This window comes from Oncorhynchus gorbuscha, linkage group LG08, assembly GCF_021184085.1.
Source record: "Oncorhynchus gorbuscha isolate QuinsamMale2020 ecotype Even-year linkage group LG08, OgorEven_v1.0, whole genome shotgun sequence".
Taxonomy (NCBI): Eukaryota; Metazoa; Chordata; class Actinopteri; order Salmoniformes; family Salmonidae; genus Oncorhynchus; species Oncorhynchus gorbuscha.
In genome coordinates, this window is record NC_060180.1 from 31,775,422 (window position 1) to 31,794,738 (window position 19,317).

The 19,317-nt window shown below is 42.8% G+C and overlaps 1 protein-coding gene across 7 annotated transcripts in view; it reads left to right on the forward strand.

Moving 5' to 3' along the window:
* The window catches only part of fgfr2 (fibroblast growth factor receptor 2), a 111,569-nt gene that overhangs the window by 41,986 nt on the left and 50,266 nt on the right, over nt 1-19,317 (forward strand). For 5 of the 7 annotated variants that reach the window (XM_046359170.1, XM_046359167.1, XM_046359168.1 and 2 more), the window contains 4 exons: nt 3,207-3,376; nt 8,635-8,758; nt 12,040-12,230; nt 13,722-13,866. In XM_046359170.1, the coding sequence (XP_046215126.1) occupies nt 3,207-3,376; nt 8,635-8,758; nt 12,040-12,230; nt 13,722-13,866 (630 nt within the window). Of the gene's footprint in view, nt 1-3,206; nt 3,377-8,634; nt 8,759-12,039; nt 12,231-12,684; nt 12,824-13,721; nt 13,867-19,317 lie in introns of all 7 variants that reach the window. The other 2 variants (XM_046359172.1, XM_046359171.1) reach the window with 1 other exon arrangement.

Here is a 19,317-nt window from a genome sequence, read left to right on the forward strand (position 1 = left end):
CCGTATATATCCCCCCCCAAGCAGACACATCGATGGCTCTGAACGAACTTTATTTAACTCTTTGCAAACTGGAAAACATTTATCCGGAGGCTGCATTCATTGTAGCTGGGGATTTTAACAAAGCCAATCTGAAAACAAGACTCCCTAAATTTTATCAGCATATCGATTGCGCAACCAGGGGTGGTAAAACCTTGGATCATTGTTACTCTAACTTCCGCGACGCATATAAGGCCCTGCCCCGCCCCCCTTTCGGAAAAGCTGACCACGACTCCATTTTGCTGATCCCTGCCTACAGACAGAAATTAAAACAAGAGGCTCCCACGCTGAGGTCTGTCCAACGCTGGTCAGACCAAGCTGACTCTACACTCCAAGACTGCTTCCATCACGTGGACTGGGACATGTTTCGTATTGCGTCAGATGGGAATATTGACGAATACGCTGATTCGGTGTGCGAGTTCATTAGAACGTGCGTCGAAGATGTCGTTCCCATAGCAACGATAAAAACATTCCCTAACCAGAAACCGTGGATTGATGGCAGCATTTGCGTGAAACTGAAAGCGCGAACCACTGCTTTTAATCAGGGCAAGGTGTCTGGCAACATGACTGAATACAAACAGTGCAGCTATTCCCTCCGTAAGGCTATCAAACAAGCTAAGCGTCAGTACAGAGACAAAGTGGAATCTCAATTCAATGGCTCAGACACAAGAGGCATGTGGCAGGGTCTACAGTCAATCACGGACTACAAGATGAAATCCAGCCCAGTCACGGACCAGGATGTCTTGCTCCCAGGCAGACTAAATAACTTTTTTGCCCGCTTTGAGGACAATACAGTGCCACTGACACAGCCTGCAACGGAAACATGCAGTCTCTCCTTCACTGCAGCCGAGGTGAGTAAGACATTTAAACGTGTTAACCCTCGCAAGGCTGTAGGCCCAGACGGCATCCCCAGCCGCGCCCTCAGAGCATGCGCAGACCAGCTGGCCGGTGTGTTTACGGACATATTCAATCAATCCCTATACCAGTCTGCTGTTCCCACATGCTTCAAGAGGGCCACCATTGTTCCTGTTCCCAAGAAAGCTAAGGTAACTGAGCTAAACGACTACCGCCCCGTAGCACTCACTTCCGTCATCATGAAGTGCTTTGAGAGACTAGTCAAGGACCATATCACCTCCACCCTACCTGACACCCTAGACCCACTCCAATTTGCTTACCGCCCAAATAGGTCCACAGACGATGCAATCTCAACCACACTGCACACTGCCCTAACCCACCTGGACAAGAGGAATACCTATGTGAGAATGCTGTTCATCGACTACAGCTCGGCATTCAACACCATAGTACCCTCCAAGCTCGTCATCAAGCTCGAGACCCTGGGTCTCGACCCCGCCCTGTGCAACTGGGTACTGGACTTCCTGACGGGCCGCCCCCAGGTGGTGAGGGTAGGCAACAACATCTCCTCCCCGCTGATCCTCAACACGGGGCCCCACAAGGGTGCGTTCTGAGCCCTCTCCTGTACTCCCTGTTCACCCACGACTGCGTGGCCACGCACGCCTCCAACTCAATCATCAAGTTTGCGGACGACACAACAGTGGTAGGCTTGATTACCAACAACGACGAGACGGCCTACAGGGAGGAGGTGAGGGCCCTTGGAGTGTGGTGTCAGGAAAATAACCTCACACTCAACGTCAACAAAACTAAGGAGATGATTGTGGACTTCAGGAAACAGCAGAGGGAACACCCCCTATCCACATCGATGGAACAGTAGTGGAGAGGGTAGCTAGTTTTAAGTTCCTCGGCATACACATCACAGACAAACTGAATTGGTCCACTCACACTGACAGCGTCGTGAAGAAGGCGCAGCAGCGCCTATTCAACCTCAGGAGGCTGAAGAAATTCGGCTTGTCACCAAAAGCACTCACAAACTTCTACAGATGCACAATCGAGAGCATCCTGGCGGGCTGTATCACCGCCTGGTACGGCAACTGCTCCGCCCTCAACCGTAAGGCTCTCCAGAGGGTAGTGAGGACTGCACAACGCATCACCGGGGGCAAACTACCTGCCCTCCAGGACACCTACACCACCCGTTGTTACAGGAAGGCCATAAAGATCATCAAGGACATCAACCACCCGAACCACTGCCTGTTCACCCCGCTATCATCCAGAAGGCGAGGTCAGTACAGGTGCATCAAAGCTGGGACCGAGAGACTGAAAAACAGCTTCTATCTCAAGGCCATCAGACTGTTAAATAGCCACCACTAACATTGAGTGGCTGCTGCCAACACACTGTCATTGACACTGACCCAACTCCAGCCATTTTAATAATGGGAATTGATGGGAAATGATGTAAATATATCACTAGCCACTTTAAACAATGCTACCTTATATAATGTTACTTACCCTACATTATTCATCTCATATGCATATGTATATACTGTACTCTACAACATCGACTGCATCCTTATGTAACACATGTATCACTAGCCACTTTAACTATGCCACTTTGTTTACTTTGTCTACACACTCATCTCATATGTATATACTGTACTCGATACCATCTACTGTATGCTGCTCTGTACCATCACTCATTCATATATCCTTATGTACATGTTCCTTATCCCCTTACACTGTGTATAAGACAGTAGTTTTGGAATTGTTAGTTAGATTACTTGTTGGTTATCACTGCATTGTCGGAACTAGAAGCACAAGCATTTCGCTACACTCGCATTAACATCTGCTAACCATGTGTATGTGACAAATACAATTTGATTTGATTCTATCTGCCATTTTTAAAGCTGATCCTGTAACACATGCCATGTCCCAAATGGAACCCTATTCTCTATTTAGTGCAATTTATAGGGAATAGGGTGCCATTAGGGCTGTAGCCTGTGAATTAATGGCTGAGTTGTATTATCCAGACAGCCCTGTGTTGTGAAGGGGGCCAGGTATGTGTGAATAGCACCCCCGACCCCCCCCCCCCACCTCCACCGTCTGGGGCCTCTCTATATCTCACTATCTCATTACTAGGCTAAAAACCCTATGAGAAATATGTCAAAGCAGCAGAGCTCCATTGAGTAACCTTTTCAGTCTAAAGCCTGAACAAAATGCACTAGCTGTATAATATGTTACATGTTCCTGTTTTGCTATAATTCTGTTATTGGGTTTAGAATGGACAGAATATGACTTGATTGGTCGTGTCTTTTCTTTAGGGGCGCCCTATTGGACGATGTTGGAGAAGATGGAGAAGAGGCTGCACGCGGTGCCTGCTGCCAACACAGTCAAGTTCCGCTGTGCTGCCGGGGGCAACCCACGTCCTAAGATGCGCTGGCTGAAGAACAGCCGACCATTCCGACAGGAGGACCGCATGGGCGGGTATAAGGTACGCGAAAACCCTGCGCTGCAGCATGCACGGAGTTTCTCACGACTCGTGTCTTGGAATGAGTCTATGTTGTTAAATGTTTCAATTCGAGTTTACATTTCAATCAATCAAATTTTATTTGTCATTTACACGTCTTCAGCAGATGTTATTGCGGGTGTAAGCGAAATGCTTGTCAACTGTTGTTTAGAAAGGATTTACTCTTCCAATGCTATTTTCTGCTTCTTGATCTTGATGCAGACTGTTGCCCTTCCTGTTTGGCTCTTAAAATCTGCTAATCACATCACCCAACCCCTCTACACCATCACTGGAGACAGAGGAGGGGAGGGCAGGGTTGCTGGTGTGAAATTGGACTCAGACATCCGTGTGTGTGTTCTCGATGGGACATTTTACTCACTCTCTCTCCCCCAGCTTTAAATGTCTCTCAACTCACCCAATTAGAAAACCCAAACATACAGTAAAACTTTAGGTCACATAGACAGTAAGCAAGTAGAAAGTGACACAAATTAAGAGAACAACAATTGGTACAATCAGGGTTCACGTTAGAGTTCCAAAATGTGCATTTTCAGAATGCAGATCTTCAAGAAATCTCAGTTTTAAACCATTTCCCGTGTTTTATATAAAGTCAAGTGTTATCTTCTTCAATAGAGTGAGCAGGGGCATGCAACTATAGTGCGACACATTCGGTAGAAAATTGCTTAATTTTTATCAGATGACAACAAAAGTGTAACTCGCGGCCTTCATATTTATCATAGAAGAAAGTTCCGAATGTTTTGTTTGAAGTTAATCTAGCATTTTACCGGAGAAAAGTTGGCTACACTGAGAAAAGTACCGGAGAAAAGTAGCTACACACCAGTCAGAGTGCTGTCTGCTGATAGAATGCCCATTCATGAGTTCTCGTCCAATTGGAGAAATGCAACTGAAGCAAAAAATGTGTCTGATGCCGAACAGAAATTAGAATAAGAAGCATTTTAGATCTGCAGAAATAGCCACGGGATGGTTTTTCAATACCGCCAATATTGTTGAAACTTTATATTTTACTTGTTTAAATAAAGCGTCGGCCCGCCACAAGGAGTCGCTAGAGTGCGATGAGCCAAGTAAAACCCCCTCGGCCAAACCCTCCCCTAACCCGGACTGGGCCAATTGTGCGCCGCCCTATGGGACTCCCTGTCATGGCCGTTTGTGACAGCCTGGGATCGAACCTTGATCTGTAGTGACGCCTCAAGCACTGCGATATATTTATTGCCCTGTATCTACTTTTTAAGTAAATATCTGCACCTGTCACATTATTTTACATTATGAAGCTTACCGGTAGATCCCAGTCACAGTTTGTTTACAAGCACACATTGACGAGAGACATGAGCCTTACCGAATATCCCAGGATGGCAGAAGGTCAGTATGAAGGCATGACAATCTGAAAACCGTCCAAGCATTAAACACACCCAAGAGGTGACCTAGGATTCAACTGTAAATGCAAATGTAGTCCTGAAGGTTTTTTTCTCAAAGACTTTTGATTTCAATATTTTTCAATTCTATATCTATATGTATTCTATTTCTATTCAATATTCTAAATATATTTTTAAAATGTCTTTAAAAAAGGCCAGGAGACTTGATACAATTGCACTACACGTTTTTTAAAATATATATATTCCAAATTGACATTTTTTGTTCCAACAGAGGAAGTCTGGAGAGAAAGTTTCTTAATCATTTCACTACAGCCTCTGTGGTACTTATAAGATAACAGTTAGTAAGTTGATTTATTTGTCCTGAAAATACCTGAGGCCACATGTAATGGGAAACAGGGAAAGTCAAACTGGGCCCGGTTTACTGACAGCAATGGAACTTTGGCTTACGAGTGTTTTAACAATGCATCTTTCCCACAGCGGCCAAAGATGTAACATGCATTCCCAAAACACCATGCTTAGTGCGTTGTTGGAGCATGTGTCGATACGGATCGGATCGGAAGAAAGTTAGTGCTGTTCTTGTATCAGCTTTCTCAATTCATATCTTACCTAAACATTAGAAATATTTCACACTTCTGATGACGAATCAGCTCCAAGAGAGATATTACCAGCTTATTCTAATTCTTACCCCCCAAAAATTGTGCATGTTAAGCTACATCATTAAATATATTGAGACAAATTACAGACAGTATCAAAATATAACTGCGTTTATTGAACATTAAATGTATTTCAATATGATTAAAATAGGCCTATAGCCTACTGTATTTATATTTTAATTCAGTCATATTTTAATTCAGTCATTTGAAGCATATTTTTTACACGTTGCTTGTTTGTATCAATTGTAAAGACATTGGCAACTTTGTATTTGTAATCAACTTTATTCTGAAGTTGTCAGCGGTCACAGAGAGATGGGTAAACCATGAGATTCTATGTTTAGTAGAGATATTCTGTGTATAAAGTGACACGAGAGGGCAAAAAAAGCATCTAACGACACACTTAGCTGCTCTACAAGTGGCCTGAGGCTGGCGTTAGATGACGAGCATTTTCATGTGCAGCGTTAATAACAACGGTTTTGGAAACAGCTCGGAGATTTAATGATGCTCCCACGAAGGTTCTAACGATGAACTTTGCCTTAAGATACTTTTGAGAAACCGGGCCCTGGCCAGTAATGTTTTATTTCCTCTCAGCATTAAATGGATGTTAAGAGCTACATTTTGTCTGAAAAACCTGAATTCCTCCCATCTGTCATAGACTATTTGGGTTGGAGTTCAACATTTGTGTTTGGGTCAGAGAGAACCCTCTGTCACTTTTTACAAGCTTCACAATAGCCTCAAATATATGTAGATACTTAAGCTGAATAAGATTGGGGAATCATCCAATTCTAATTGCCCTAAATGAACTGCATTTGATCAAAATCGAATCAAAACTCACATCACACTTTACAGTGATAGATTCATTTGTAAGTTATCCAGTGTGCTTGGATGTGATAGGGAAGGAACAAAGTAGTTAATGGGTGATCGTTTACGAAAAAAGCCATCTCTTCATGGGAATTTCCTGAGAATATGCCATTTCCTTAGTGGTCCTTCTGTAGCTCAGTTGGTAGAGCATGGCGCTTGTAACGCCAGGGTAGTGGGTTCGATCCCCGGGACCACCCATACGTAGAATGTATGCACACATGACTGTAAGTCGCTTTGGATAAAAGCGTCTGCTAAATGGCATATATTATTATTATATTATTATTATTATTATTTCCTGAGAATATGTTGATGTAGCCACAAGCTAGCTAATATGATTCCCCTTGACTTTAATTCTAGTAAATAGTGGTGTCACGATACCAGAATGACTTTAATACCGATACCAGGTTTAGTATCACAATTCTTGATACCATCACGATACTTCATATCAAAACGATACCACAATAAAAAAAATTATGCGTATTAGCCAAAGAATGGCACTTGATCCAGCCATGTATGCATTCATTAATCAATTATACAATTATATTTTACTTTATATTTTACTATATTTTACATCACCGCTTGGTATGGCAACTGCTTGGCATCCTATCCTGATTGCCTAGTCACTTTTACCCCTAGGTACATGTACTGTACATATTACCTCAACTACCTTGTACCCCTGACTCTGTACTGGTATTCCTTGTATATAGCCTCATTACTGTTATTTTATTGTGTTACTATTTCCTTTTATTTAATTGGGTTGTAAGTAAACATTTCACAGTAAAGTTTGTTGTATTCGGCGCATGTGACAAATACAATTTTATGTGATTTGATTTGAAGCTAGCGAAGAAAGTTAGCCTACAAAGCTGGAAGCTACCAGTATTGTCTTGCGTTGTAAAAGTGTTCTAGCCTGTATGGAAATTGTTTTGCAAACAGTAACGAACAGTTAGAACATTTCTACGTGCTGTGTTGCATTATTGAAGTCTGTTAACTTCTACTTCTGTGCAGCATCAGTGGGGAGCTAACAATGCAGTTCAGAGAGCTCTAACAATTAACGAGTAAGTGGAGCAGGCACTTTGCTCTTCATACTGTAAAGGGGCTGTGCCAATAGACAGACTTGATCCTCTCAATCATGTGAAATACATTTGACAGAAGTACCGAATGTAACAAAGATTCTAGTAAATTCTTGAGGGGAGGGGGGGGGGGGTTGGTATACCGTGGAACACCACTTGTTAATACAGTATTCAGCAGAACTCCCTGTCCCCTCTACATAGTGTCTTCAGTGACACTTCAGTAAACACACATACACATGACACTTGACTGGCCCCTGCAACAATAGAGGACCATGGTCAGTGAACGGGGCTGAGATCCTTGCTTGTCTGTGTGTAGTCACCAGTGCAGGCCACAGCCACAATGACCACATGACCACATGTGGGCTTATACAGTACCAGTTGATTGTTAACGGAGAAAACAAGTGCCTTAATATACAAAACAGAATGTACAGTGCAGTGTAACGACTGTTTGATTTTCTATAAGTAGTAAAAAGTCAAATATTTGGAATCTTTGGTGTTTTCTAAGGCAGTGGTTCCCAAACCTATTATAAAACCTTTGCCAAGGTTTTTTTTTTTTTTTTAATGGGGTGGGACTCAGACGGGCCTTCAACTTTCTTTTGAAAATTGTAATAGTAGAATTTCAAAATTGGGTAGTGTATAATCAGTTTTCCTCTCATCAGTCATTGCATACCTTAGAGTGCTATTTATAACTTTTTGGATATGGAATTGTCCATATCAACTAGCCCAAGTTAGATAAAAGTTTTTTAGCCCATTGATTTTGTTTTATTGTTTGTCACTCAGATATCACATGAACACACATAAGACATGGCAAAATGTATAGAAATGTAGGAAATAAGCTTTTAGATCTGCTCAATGTCCTCTCCGCCAACAAGAGGGGTGTGAACAGTTTGTGTCATCGACAGTGCTTGTGCCCATAGAAATAGACGAGGCGGGTACGGGGCCGCGAGTGAAAATGATGGGAGGGGGGCTAGAGTAAAACATTTGGGAACCACTGTTCTAAGACGTAGAAGGGTAAGTGGTAGCTTTAGGAGCTTTCCATTCCACAGTCCAAGCAAAACAGTGAACTTCCTTGGTAAAGGTGTAGAAGCTCACCTTTGGATCAGTCTGTCACCACCCGTAATATTGTTTTTCACCATGATGCACTAGTGAGAACAGACCTGACCGCCCGTCACTCACCGTGCCTCCTCACTTACTCTCAATCTTATATAGTACTCTACAATTGTCTATTTTGGTCTGCATCCTTCCATCCCATGCATTGTTTTCCCTCTCAGGTGCGTCACCAGCACTGGACCCTGATTATGGAGAGTGTGGTGCCGTCAGACAAGGGCAACTACACTTGCCTGGTGGAGAACGCATACGGCGCCATCAATCACACCTACACCCTGGATGTAGTGGGTGAGTACTGTACTGGGCTTGCCCTGGGATGGAGGTAGGGATGAGGGGATGGAGGGATTGGGGGTTAATCATATTATCTGCAAGACACCCGTGGGGAGTTGGTGTCAGAGCCAGGGTCAGCTATATCAGAGCCAGGGTCAGCTATATCAGAGCCAGAGTCCGCTATATCAGAGCCAGGGTCAGCTATATTTTTCATCCTGTTGGCTCTGGGATTCGAACCTTCTGGTTACTGGCCAAATGAGCTAACCTCAAGACTACCTGCCACCCCTACCTAAACGTTATCTGTTTGGGCCAGCATTAGGGGTTCTGATGGGGGGGGGGTAATGCTGGCTGTTTGATACCCCAGGTGCACGCTACTATACTCTATGCAGGTGCAGAGAAGGAATGCTACCTAGGTGTGCCAGGTCTGTTTCTAAGGGCAGTACTGATGCATGTACTGTATGTAGGCAGGGCCCTGGTCATTGCTCCTTGGTCACAATAGCCTGATTCACACCAAACCAAGTCGAACTAAACTGGGATTTCCTGGATACGAATCAACCACATTTAGTGGAACTTTCTTTTTTACCGGAAAGGCAATATCCAAGCCAAGACAGTACGGTTCGGGGCAACTGTCAAGTGGACATAAGGACCAGGGATGTGACCGTCAGAGGAGCTGGAGAGGGACAGTGGGAGTGGCATGCTGCTGTGCTTCTCTCTGGGGGCAAACAGAACCAATCGGTTATCAGTATTACAAGGGGGCACAGCAAGTTCAAACCCAACTCACTCAACCCCTTTACGCTGACCTTTGGAGCAAGCAAGAGTGTGTGTGTGTGTGTGTGTGTGTGTGTGTGTGTGTGTGTGTGTGTGTGTGTGTGTGTGTGTGTGTGTGTGTGTGTGTGTGTGTGTGTGTGTGTGTGTGTGTGTGTGTGTGTGTGTGTGTGTGTGTGTGTGTGTGTGTGTGTGTGGGCTCCACAGGACTTCTTTTAGCCTCTACCCCAACACCTTTCATTTAACAACGCTTTTTTTCTGTAACACACTAAAAGAGGATCTAAGAATTCTCTGAAAAGTTTTGTGAGCATAAGCTGTGGCACAACTAGATGCATTGTAGATTTATGTTTGTTTGTGTATTTGAATGTGTGAAGATTTACTTATTTTAATTAGTAGTCGAAATAATTATTATGATTTACTGACTGATGTTTGATGGTTGTTAACCTTTTACTGCAGTGGGCTGAATCAGGTTCACGCAGAGTGTTTCTTGGTAGTCTTAAACAAATCTATTTTGAAACAAAAGTATACACCTCACACATATGGCTATAGTCTTCAGAAAAAGACACCTGTTCCATGTCAGATATAGAGTTGAAATGTATTCAATTTTGAGTTTGCATCCCAATATTACAGTTTATATACATCATAAAAGACTGAAGTACAACAAAACAGTTTGACATAAAAACACTGGATTTTCGGTGGTTTAAAAATAAGAATGTTTGTGAAATTATGAAAAATGTTAATAATGTTCCACCCATGAGGCCCCTAGAGGGTGATTTGGTCATTTGACTGCAGGAAAATCAAATAAATATAATTTTGTGTTGTCTTGACTAGCTGTAGAGAAATATATTGTATTGGACAGCTTGCTAGCTATCATGCTACTGAGTTGTTTGTGTGTAAAGGGAGAAGTGGGCACAGAGAGGGAGTAAGGTGTTTGCATCTGTTTGTGGTGTAGGGTACCTCATTCTCTCCATGTTAATATGTGTGTGTGTGTGTGTGTTGGTGTGTGTGAGAGACAGAGACAGAGTGATTGAGAGACTGAGAGAGGTGTGCATGTGAGCGAGAGGGATGGAAGGAGGAGGGAGGAGGGGCGGGGACAATAAGCACGCTAAGCCAAAGGAATGCGTAGGGAGGAGGAAAAAAGAGATAGAGACAAGGGAGGGGTGGGAATCATCTGATCTGACAGAGAGAGCGAGAGTAGCACTTTGGCCTACTGACTGACAGACAGAGAGCAGAGGACAATTGGCAAACCCCTGACAGACAGACAGACAGACAGACAGACAGACAGACAGACAGACAGACAGACAGACAGACAGACAGACAGACAGACAGACAGACAGACAGACAGACAGACAGACAGACAGACAGACAGACAGACAGACAGACAGACAGACAGACAGACATGGAAGTAGCCACTGGGCACAGACGTCAATTCAATATCGATTCCACGTTGGTTCAATTTCATTGAAATGACGTGGAAACAACGTTGATTCTACCAGTGTGTGCCCAGTGGGTATTCTCTCTACCTTCCTTTTCTTTTTCATTCTCTTCACCCCTCTCGCTTTCTCTTTTCAATCTCCATCTGTTAAGCTCCATTTATTCACTCTTATTATTTTCCCACCCCTTCCCCCTCCTCTCCTTTCACTGTCACCTCTCCCCACCTAAAAGCCCTCCTTCTTTAACCCATCCAGTGCCCTGGGTGGGGGGGAGGGAGGGTTGTTGTGCAGGGTAGTGAAGGGGAGGCAGTGGTAGGGTGTGAAAGGGGGCATTGTTTGGCAGGTCTTGCTCTGTTTGGATTTGCAGGCCAAATGTTTGCTTGCAAAATGCAGATCGTTTTTAGTGAAGGAAAATGAAGACTGGTGCATATTTGAGTCGGAGCGTGGCTGTATAATTTAACCCTTACCAGGGCACAGTGTCTGCTAATGTTTACTTACAGTAATTCAAATAGTTGCCAAAGTTGCCAACATTTTGCAATAAAATGCATTTTGAAATAGCATCTGCTCAGAAAGTGACTGAAGTGAGTTTTTAGATTCAACTCCTACTACAGGTGTGTTTAGTCCTTATCAGTAGAGATAACTCCTCTTTGTTTTGTGTGAATGATCTAAGTGGTGTGGTGATAAGAGACAGGCAGTTCTCTTGTCATGACTCTGCTTGTCTCCCAGTTGTGGAATATTCACACATGTCCACTGTTCCCCTTAACATCCAGACCAGGCCCCCTTCACAGCCTCAAAACTTAAAAAACACAAGCATATAGTAAGAACAGTTTTTTGCATCAGGCTTTTGGCTAGTATTCTGTGCTCGTTTTCAGTTCCTTACACATAAAGTGTCTGTGTCTTAATGCTTAGTCTCAAGGTACCCAGTGGTGATCGAGCTTAGTTGATCAGTTGACTGTCATTGACATTAGTAATACGAACCTGTCTATTCCTTAAGGGTGTACAGAGCAAGGTTGGAGTTTGAAATGGCCATGGAGAAGTCTCAATGCACAAACTAACATAACTCATCATATCACATCTTCCCCTTTTCTCTGTCCATCTTAGAACGGTCCCCCCATCGGCCCATTCTCCAAGCAGGGCTGCCAGCCAACACCAGTGTGCAAGTGGGGGAAGACGCACGCTTCGTGTGTAAGGTGTACAGCGACGCTCAGCCCCACATTCAGTGGCTGCAGCACATCCAGAAGAATGGTAGTCGCACTGGCCCAGACGGACACTCCTACGTCCGCGTCCTAAAGGTACTTTCCAGCCCTCCATGGCCCCTCATTGGCTGTTCTGACTTGAACGGTAAAAATTGCTGGCTCCTCCTTCCTGTGACATATTCCTATAAATATTTTTTTTCCTTCAAAGTGTAGGCTAATAATAATAATGATTATGTTTTCAGGTTACCTTCTTGCCGTTGGTAAAAGCTTTTTGTTAGTGTCCAATTTCTCTTCCTATAAGAGAGTGAAACTGAAAGAAAACTAAATTTTCCCCCTTTACGAAGAGTAGTAAATACTAATTGTCCTTCTATACTATACTACTGGAGCACTCTAGCTGTGTTCCTGTCTGGGTGGCGGCTCCTTTACTCTCCTCTCCCTGCACTTAGATTGCAGATGTGACAGTTAACAGGCTTTTCTGTGTTTTATCCCCTTGCTGCCGTGTGTGTGTGTGCACATGCGTGTTTTTGTATGTGTGGCTCACACACTCCAGCGCTCGGGCATCAATAGCTCGGACGTGGAGGTGCTCACGCTCACCAACGTGACCGAGGAGGATGCCGGAGAGTATACCTGTAAAGTCTCCAATTATATAGGGGCGGTCAACCAGTCGGGCTGGCTGACCGTCATCCCAGGTAACCACTGACGCCTGACCCTTGACCTCTGTTGACCCCCTCCCTTATGGTCTCTTTGGGCCTGTTACTGACCCGGTTCAGTGTGGTTTGGTGGTGTGCTGGTCTTGGTTCCTGTTGGGTTGTGGACTGACCTACTCTCTCCCAGTGTTCTACTGTTTTACTCCCAGCTGCTCTACTGTGCTGTGTCTGACTGTGACTGTACAGCCATGGAAATGCCCACTGGACCTGCACGCCCATGCACTAACCTGCCATGTCCATCACGTGCCTCATCTCTCTCGCTCGCTCTCGCTCTCTCAGTTGAAAGGTGTGATGTGTCATTGTACAGGCTAGTGTTGGGTGCTGCAGTGGGGTGATCTCCATATATTCTCCTTCTGTGGTTGTGTGCACTATGCATACACAGGCCTGGTGTGGACTTACTATTGGGCTCTGGTGTTCTGGGTGAAGGGATTTTTTTTACAGTGTTTTTGTGTATTGTGTTTCCTATTTTTCCCTGTGGTACGAGGTGCTCTTCTTGTTTGTTTTGAAAGCTCCTCCCATCTACTCTATCTCTATATATGGGTCACCAGTTCTCCTCCCAGTGATGGACGCCATCCAGCTTCTCCTCTCTCCTGGTGTTGTGGATTTAATTGTTACATCTGCTTCCTCCTGCTCTCTTCTTCCCTCCCCTCTATTCTTACTCCGACTCCTTTCCCTTTATCTTACTTTCTTCCATTTCAACCCCCTCAAATATCCATCCTCTACTCTAATCCTTCATCTTCCCTTCTTTTCCTGCATCCTCCCTCCCTTTGTCTTCCTCCTTCTTCTTCCACCCCTTCTGTCCCATTCTCCACCCCCCCTTCCTTTCTCTTCCTTTCCTCCTTTTCATCGTCCTCCACCCTTCCTCCTCTCCCTCTCCCAGACCGCAGGTGTTAACACCACGGACAAGGAGATTGAAGTCCTCTACCTCCCCAATGTCACTTACGAGGATGCTGGGGAGTATACGTGCTTGGCGGGCAATTCTATTGGGATCTCCTATCACACTGCTTGGTTGACGGTGCTTCCAGGTATATACACTCAACTATACTGCGCTCCCTTTCCCCCCTTTCTCTATCAATGTTGTCCACTAATGGTTCAATGTTCAGTCAATAAAGTTATTTCGATAATTTCTATGGGAAGACGAACAGAGAAGTGAAAAGTCCCTCTGGAGTGAAAACAACCTAACTCAACGAAATAACAAAATATCATAGGGCTCCCGAGGGGCGCAGAGGTCTAAGGCACTGCATCACAGTGCTAGCTGTGCCACTAAAGATCCTGCGCTCTAGTGACTTCTGTGGCGTGCCGGGCACATGCACGCTGACACGGTCGCCAGGTATACGGTGTTTCTTCCAACATATTGTAAGGCTAGCTTCTGGGTTAAAAGGGCATTGTGTCAAGCTGCAGTGCGTCTTGACTGGGTTGGTTTCAGGGGACGCACGGCTCTCGACTTTCGTCTCTCCTGAGTCCGTACGGGAGTTGTGGCGATGGGACAAGACTGTAACTACCAATTGGATACCACAAAATTGGAGAGAAAAACGGGTAAAATAAAAATGTAAATATCAGATTACTATGATGAGCTTACACAGTCAACAACTCAACATATAACTCCATGTAATTAGACCCCTTTCTGTGTTTAACATTGCTGCACAGAGGGCGATGCGCGCAAGTTGTTGGCAGAACAAGGGGGAGTTCTTATTTACATGTTGCTTATGAGTACATTTCACACTACTTTTTGATTACAATTGGATTTTAAGGCTCGTATGAATGTCCTGCGTAATATAATGTTTATGTCATCATCGCAAGTCGAGGTTATGTTTAATGGGCGCAGATGGTGATGGCTTTCTAACTGCTGCCAAGAGTCGCACACATATATACGTGACGTCAGTGTGTCGTGTACTGGATAAGGCTCTATACTGGAGCAGGAATATGTATTCCATATATTCTGTTATTTTGATTGGCAACGTTTTGATAGCTTCGGGGCCTAATAGAGGGACATTTGCTCAAGGCTTATTATAACTCCAGAGCGGAAGACGACTTCCCCGAATGGCTCAAGTACAGTGCATTCGAGAAAGTATTCAGAACCCTTGAATTTTTCCAGATACTTTTCTAAACTCACTGGATCACAAAAAAACATAACTTTTACATTACTGTGTAGGTTACCAATAAAATGGTCTGACAATGCAATATACTCTGTGTTCACATCCCAAACTAAATAAATGATCTCACTACAATACATTTTAATAGAAAGTTGTCAAAAATAGATATGATATGTCTATTTGTGGAAAAATCAACCTGATTTAACTCTTTAGTCATATCTCAGTTTACTAATTTGCGTATGGCATTGCCTACACCTGGCGAATTATGTTTTTAATTATATGAGCAAAAATATTCCATTTTATTTGGAACGGAAGCCAAACAAAATTAAACTGGCCTATTTATATGAATATTAATTCGGGGGCAGAACTAATTTAATATAAAATCATTAGACCTCTCACTAAAGGCTTCAGTCATACAAAAGGTATACTTAAATCTGAACGGGTTCTCTCGTAGATTAGTAAGAATGTCTCACCCCATGTTCAAGAATGTTATTTTTCCCTTTATTCAGATTACAAGAGAAAGGCCATAATGTATTAATTCCAGCCACCAATGCTCTGGATAACACGAAAAGAGCTTAACAAGCTCTGCTAGGGCGAGTAAAATGGTAAGAGTGAGGTTTTCTCTCATTTGTGTCTGGAAGTAGCTAGCCAATGTTTGCCAATTAGCTTGGGTGCTTGACTGGTATCCAGTGCTTGCTCTGAAAGCTCCGAGAGTAAAATGCTCTGAACTTACTAACGCCCAGAGCACACTGTGAGTGCACTCTGGCACTCCAGATTGAATTTACCAACACACCCGAAGTCGTAATATATATAGCTAGTAATATGTTATGCTAACAAGATAGTAAGAAGTTGAATAGCAACAGCATAAAATTCTGGTAGACAAGCGCTAGAACGCTCAACTGAAAGGATACCGTTTGTTTACAGTAAACTAAATTGAACTAATAGGACATAGTGTGAAGTATATACTCATTAAGTATGTAGTATACAGAATGTTAGTATGTGTATTCAAACACGGCTATGGTCAGTCGAGCAATAATATAATAATACTCTTAGCAAACAATTGTGTCTTTAATTTACAGTCAGTAGAATCTATGAGAATAGAAAGGTTCAGAACTTTTGTGAAACATCACAACAGAGTTAAAAATATAATGGAAAATATAAACCAAAACTGGAAGGTGTTCAGAGATAGATGGGAGGTGTTGAGTGGAGCTGAAGGATGGGACAAAATCAAACAAATGATAACTACTGTAAAATGTATATAGTATGTATAAGTTGAAAGTAGAAGCCTAAGGGTTGTTGTTCATTAGTTTATTCCAATTAGGGGAGGGATGGTAGAGTTAGGGAATATAATAAAGGAAAATACATATTTTTTAAATATATAATATATATATACAGTGCATTCGGAAAGTATTCACACCCCTTGACTTTTTTCACATTTTGTTACGTGACAGCAATTCTAAAATGTATCACATATTTTTTCTCCTCATCAATCTACACACGATGCCCGATAATGACGAAGAGAAAACGGGTTTTTAAAAGTTTCAGCAAATATATAAAAAATTAAAAACAGAGGTATTCAGACCCTTTGATATGAGACTCGAAATTGAGCTCCGGTACATCCTGTTTCCATTGATCATCCTTGAGATGTATTTTAAACTTAATTGGAGTCCAGCTGTGGTAAATTAAATTGATTGGACATGATTTGAAAAGGCATACACCTGTCTATATAAGGTCCCACAGTTGACAGTGCATGTCAGAACAAAAACTAAGCCATGAGGTCGAAATAATTGTGGAAAAAGTGTGGGACAATTCAAGGGGTCTGAATACTTTATGAATGCACTGTATCTCCTTACTCGAGGGGTTTTGTCTCTCTCTCCTCCCCTTCCTCCCTCGTTTCTTTCTCTTTTTCACATCGTATCTCTTTCTCTCTTCTGGTTCTCGGGGAAAGTTGGGAAATTTCGGCTCGGACTGCATGGTTTTATAAAAGCAGGGTGTCTGTCTGTCTTGATGATATTGTCTGTCTGTCGGTGTTAATGGGTGACCTAAGATTGGATGCCAATTCCCTCATGGCTTCTTTCCTGGGTCTAATAATTTATTTCCTTTTTATTATTTCTCCTTGAGATAATACAAAAGAAAATAAAAAAGCCACAGCCTCAATACTTACTTTCTTGAACATCATTTTTTTCCCTTCAATGTATTCAATGTATTTGATATAGTGTGTGTGGCTGCGTGTGTGTGTTTAAATGTCTGTGTGTCTCCCTGTGTCTGCGCGAGTGGGTGTGTGTGTTTAAATGTCTATGTGTCTCTTTGTGTCGGCGCGAGTTCGTGTGTGTCTGTGTCTCTTTCACTACCGGTTAAAAGTTTTAGAACACCTACTCATTCAAGGTTTTTTATCTTTATTTTCACTATTTTCTACATTGTGTAATAATAGTGAATACATCACAACTATGAAATAACACATATGGAATCATGTAGTAAGCAAAAAGTGTTAAACAAATCAAAATATATTTCATATTTGAGATTCTTCAAAGTAGCCATTCTTCAAAGGCTTTGATGACAGCTTTGCACACTCTTGGCATTCTCCCATTCAGCTTCATGTGGAATTCTTTTTCATGAGGATAACCAACGAGAGAGAAAATTGAGTGGTTTAACTCATTGGAAGTCTAGTTTTAATAACCTTGCATCTCCTATCATGCCATGTGACTGAGGATTGTGGGTAATTCAAAAAGGTTTGGTTTTATTATTTTCACACAATGTTGTATGCATGTTTGAAGAAGGAAAAGCATATTTCTATGTTAGTATTAAACTCGTTGTGCCATGAGGTGTAATGGATCATGAACGGATATCAAAACCGTCATTCAAAGAGGACAGCACCCAGTCACACATTCGTGATTGTCAATTGAAAAGGCATGTGCAGAATCCTCAATTTTTGCAGTTTAACCTCCAGTTAGTGTTGTTCGTTTGAACACTGTGCTTTACATTGCCTTCCAAAACGGTATAAAATGGCAATCGATTAAATACAGAAAATAAAGTAAAACATCAAGACCCGAGACAGGATTCAAAACATCATAATAGTGTTTAGAAGCTTTAGAGAGAGGAAACTGCACCAAAAGAGAACGTATCCTCATTCTGCACTAAACAGGACTCAAAATACCAAAATAGTATTTTCAATATTTGCCTCTCCTATATCAGAGATAAAATAAAGGTCAGGAAATATATATATATATATATATATATATATATATATATATATATATATATATATAGTTAAAACATTATTTTTTACATTTACAGTGCATTCTGAATGTATTCAGACCCATTGACTTCTTACACATTTTTTTACAGCCTTATTCTAAAATGGATTAAATACATAATTTTGCTCTTGAATCTACACATAATAGCCCATAATGACAAAGCGATAACAGGTTTTTAGAAAAAAACGAGTGACCTTATTTACATAAGTATTTAGGCCCTTTGCTATGAGACTCGAAATTGAGCTCAGGTGCATCCTATTTCGATTGATCATCCTTGATGTTTCTACAACTTGATTGGAGGCCACTTGTGGTACATTCAATTGATTGGACATGATTTGGAAAGGCACCGACCTGTCTATAAGGTCCCACAGTTGACGCCTGCCAGAGCAAAAACCAAGCCATGAGGTCAAAGGAATTGTCCGTAGAACTCAGAGACAGGATTGTTTAGAGGCACAGATCTGGAGAAGGTCCCCAAGAACACAGAGGCCTCCATCATTGTTAGTGGAAGAAGTTTGGAACCACCAAGCCTCTTCCTAAAGCTGTCCGCCCGGCCAAACTGAGCAATCTGGGGAGAAGAGCCTTGGTCAGGTAGATGATCAAGAGTTCCTCTGTGGAGATGGGAGAACCTTCCAGAAGGACAACCATCCCTGCAGCACTCCACCAAACAGGCCTTTATGGTAGAGTGGCCAGACGGAAGCCACTCCTTAGTAAAAGCCTGCTTGGAGTTTGCCAAAAGGCACCTAAAGGACACTCAGACCATGTGAAACAAGATTCTCTGCTCTGATGAAACCAAGATTGAACTCTTTAGCCTGAATGCCAAGCGTCACGTCTGGAGGAAACCAAGTGAAGCAGTGAAGCATGGTTGTGACAGGGCCTGGGAGACTAGTAAGAATTGAGGGAAAGATAAATACCTCAAACTGGGGCATAGGTTCACCTTCCAACAGGACAGTGACCCTAAGCACACAGCCAAGACAACGCAGGAGTGGCTTCAGGACAAGTCTCTGAATGTCCTTGAGTGGCCCAGCCAGAGCCCAGACTTGAACCCGATCTCTGGAGAGACCTGAAGATAGCTGTGCAGAGACACTCCCCATCCAACCTGACAGAGCTTGAGAGGATCTGCAGAGAAGAA